This window comes from Panicum virgatum, chromosome 7N (assembly GCF_016808335.1).
Source record: "Panicum virgatum strain AP13 chromosome 7N, P.virgatum_v5, whole genome shotgun sequence".
NCBI lineage: Eukaryota > Viridiplantae > Streptophyta > Magnoliopsida > Poales > Poaceae > Panicum > Panicum virgatum.
In genome coordinates this window covers 15,797,126-15,800,911 of record NC_053151.1, presented here as the reverse complement: position 1 = coordinate 15,800,911, position 3,786 = coordinate 15,797,126, and the positions used below count along the sequence as shown (strand labels likewise).

Sequence of the window (3,786 nt, the reverse complement as noted above, 5' to 3'; positions counted from 1 at the left end):
ATGAAAATTCTTCCCAAGAATTTCAAATTTTTCAAAGCAATATTTTAACAAAATAACTCCCAATATAATAAGTAATACAATGAATATATAGGTTTCTTCATACTTTATAATTTAAAATTAAATTTAAATACATTCAAATCAAGAATAAAAATAAAATTATCGATGCTAACAAGAATACTCATGATGCGTCGTTACCTTGTGCCATCCTAAAGTTGATCTCGGCGGCAAAGATTAGTAGAAGACTACTAGATTAGCTTGGTATTAAGCACGCAAGCCGACCCAAAATACAAAAAACAAGCGAGGGCAAAACTAGTCGGTGATGACTGCTGAGTCAGAAATAGTGAGAGACTCCAACTCGCAACTGCTGGCAAGCAGCTCATCAGTGCTCATCTCCTGCGGCCTACTTCCAGACCCAGCAAGTAGAGAGAGACGCCGCCGCCGCCGCCGCCGCCGCCGACATGAAGATCCTGGTCGCCGTCAAGCGGGTGGTGGACTACGCCGTGAAGGTGCGCGTCAGGCCGGACCGGACGGGCGTGGAGACGGCCAATGTCAAGATGTCCATGAACCCCTTCTGCGAGATCGCCGTGGAGGAGGCTCTCCGCCTCCGCGAGGCCGGCGGCGCCGCCGAGGTCGTCGCCGCCACCATCGGCCCCACCCAATCAGCCGACACGCTGCGCACCGCGCTCGCCATGGGCGCCGACCGCGCCGTCCATGTGCTTCACGACCCCGACCCCGCGCGGCCGCTCCTCCCGCTCGCCGTTGCCAAGATCCTCCGCGCCGTCGCGCTCCAGGAGAAACCCGGCCTCGTCATCCTCGGCAAGCAGGTATCGACTCGCGCTATCTTGACTTGCGCGCTGCTGGTGATTTGTTCGATGACTGGATTGGGGAAGGTATGGTTTCTTGATTGCAGTGTTAGGTGGGGAGGAGACAACTGCAGATTGTTATAAAATTTCTTGCTATTATTCACCAATTCCATCCAATGTCCTTGTCAGGCTAAACCTGCATTTTTGTACTTAGATTGATTCTTCTTAGTACTATCTATTGAGTTGCATGTATCGACCAGTTCAACCCAAAAGCTTAAGATGATGAAAGAGTTGGGCATTTCACTTATATTCCAATACTATCTGATAATAGAATGGCATTTATAGGGTTGAAAGGCATATCTAGTCTGTTCTCAGACTGCATTTGCAAAGTTTGTGTTTAGCTTGGTCGTTCAAATTGAGGATCTGGGGAACAATTTTTTGGGTTATTATAGCACTTTTGGCTCAGTGTCCATGATTTCTTTGCTTTGGTAAAGCTCCCTTCCTCAATTGACACCAATGTGAATCATTCACAGGTATGGTATGATGGTTCATGCTGAAGCCTGAATGTATTCAGACCTCTGTTCTGTGTTTGTTTTGTTCATTGTGCATTTGTGCTCAAGCACAGTATGATTTTGAGATGTGAGGATACCCTCTTATGCAATATACTTATGCACAGCTATCCTCAGTTTTCACTGTTGGAATGGAACTTCAGAAAATAGAACACTGGCCTTCACATGTGCTAAGTAGAAAAACAATTTATCTGTTTTCTTGTCACAAATAAAAGAGAGAAAAAATATGATTAAGAATCTTCTTTTTATCTAGACTCACCAAGTTTACCTTTCGAGTATATCTGCTGATAGCCTCATGTTCCTGGACCTTTTCTTTGTATAACAGGCAATTGATGATGATTGCAACCAGACCGGACAAATGCTAGCTGGATTACTTCAGTGGCCGCAGGGAACCTTTGCCTCCAAGGTATTGTTGTTTCCTTGTTCTTTCTATTAGTCAGTAGTTGCCTCGAAGTTGGCAAACAAACTGTCATGCTGTTAAATTTATTTTAGCTGAATTTAGATTATGAACTTTTAATTCTTTCAATTTTGAGTCCTTACTGAACCCTATTTGATTCCCTAGATGCAATGATTTTCTTTTTCTGGATTAATACCTGGTCCCCTCTTTTTTTGGTCAAATGAGGTGGGCCACAAAGGAAGAAGACATTATTAAACTGTTCAGTGTCTTGCTTTCTTTAACACTAAAGATTATTCTTGATTCTCTCATCTATCAAATTCTTCTTAATTTCCAGGATCTATTTTTTGTCATTATATGGTTTTCTATGCCCTTGTTTTTCTTGATGAAAGAATTGTATTCTATTACTTTGGCAGGTTTTATTGGACAAAGAGAAACAAAAAGCTACTGTCGAGAGAGAGGTTGATGGTGGAATTGAAACCATCTGCCTTGATTTGCCAGCAGTGATCACGTAGGGCCCATAACACCTTTCGATATGTTATTTTTTTATTGTTCTATATTGTTGAAGGGAAGTACTCAAGCATTTATTCTACAATGAAGAAACACTTACTTCTGCACAACCTTCTAGGGCAATCTTTCAGAAATTATGTTAACAGGTTATTTTGTCTTTGCTGCAGCACGGATTTGAGACTCAACCAGCCAAGATATGCAACTTTGCCGAACATAATGAAGGCAAAATCAAAAGTTATTAAAAAAGTCACCCCTGAAGACCTCAATGTAGATATTAGATCAGATATGGAGGTCATTGAGGTCAACGAACCGCCAAAAAGGAAAGCAGGGGTAATTCTTTCATCTGTAGACGAGCTCCTTGACAAGTTGAAAAATGAAGCACGTGTCTTATAACAATCTGTATGTAAGCTACAATAAGAATGTCTCTCCAAATGTTCAAGCCATTTGCCAATAAAAAGGAGGAAGGTGTTTCCATACCATAAACCTATTAAGGTCTATTCCAGAAGTATCTACCTGCGGAGTTAATGCTGACAGTAGTCCTTCTGTGAAATGTTTACATGCTAAATTAGCTCTTTTTCAAGTTGATAGGAATGTGCCATGCATATTTGGATAAAGTTGGAGTTTAGCCATTTTATTGTTCAGGTGTCTAATGTCAAAATGAAGAGGGCCTATCCATGACCCCGAGCTTGGACAATAATTGAACTTCCAAACTAAAAGAAAAAATAATTGAACTAGGCAAGTTAGATAGGATGTTTTCTAATAGCATCTCCAAGAGTCTTGGCAAATCAAACTAGCTAAATTCTCATTTAGCTAAGATTGTATCTCTATTTTGTTGTACTTTCCAACAGACTAGCTATTCATTTATTCAACTCTTTCCCTCCACACATTGACGCTTGACGCGTGGTCCTTTCCCCTTCTACTGACTGTTGAGGGGCTCGACGGCGGCAGCGAGCTGCGGCGACCTCTCCCCTCAGAGCGCACGATGACATCATTCCAGCTGCGGGACATGGCCACCCTCGCTGTGAAGCTGTACACCGCCGGCGGCGGCTTCTTTGGCAGCCCGGCCACTCACGACATGTGTTGCGTCTGCTACAAAGCACAGTAGCGTCGGTGGCTCAGGCGCCTCTGCCGCCGCCACGGCGTCCAGTCCTGTCACGCGGTCCGCATGCGACCCGGTGTCTAATGTCAAAATGAAGAGCCTATCCATGACCCCAAGATAGGTCAATAATTGAACTTTCAAAATAAAAGGAAAAAATAATTGAACTAGGCAAGTTACATAGGATGTTTTCTAAGAGCATCTCCAAGAGTCTAGGCAAATCAAACTAGCTAAATTCTCATTTAGCTAAGATTGTATTTCTATTTTGTTCTACCCTCCAACAGACTAGCTATCCATTTATTCAACTATTTCCCTCCACACACTGACGCGTGGGTCCCACATGCCATCCCTTCATTTCCCCTTCTACTGACTGTGGAGGGGCTCGATGACGGCGGCGAGCTGCAGCGACCTCTC

The 3,786-nt window shown here is 43.3% G+C and overlaps 1 protein-coding gene across 1 annotated transcript; it reads left to right on the top strand.

The window, feature by feature from the left end:
• The first annotated feature begins 334 nt into the window (after nt 1-334).
• LOC120683481 (electron transfer flavoprotein subunit beta, mitochondrial) lies at nt 335-2,890 on the top strand. The gene is made up of 4 exons (XM_039965559.1): nt 335-824; nt 1,698-1,778; nt 2,183-2,277; nt 2,444-2,890. Exons 1-4 carry the CDS (start codon nt 459-461, stop codon nt 2,667-2,669), a joined length of 768 nt encoding a protein of 255 aa, XP_039821493.1. The 5' UTR covers nt 335-458; the 3' UTR covers nt 2,670-2,890.
• The last annotated feature ends 896 nt before the right edge of the window (nt 2,891-3,786 follow it).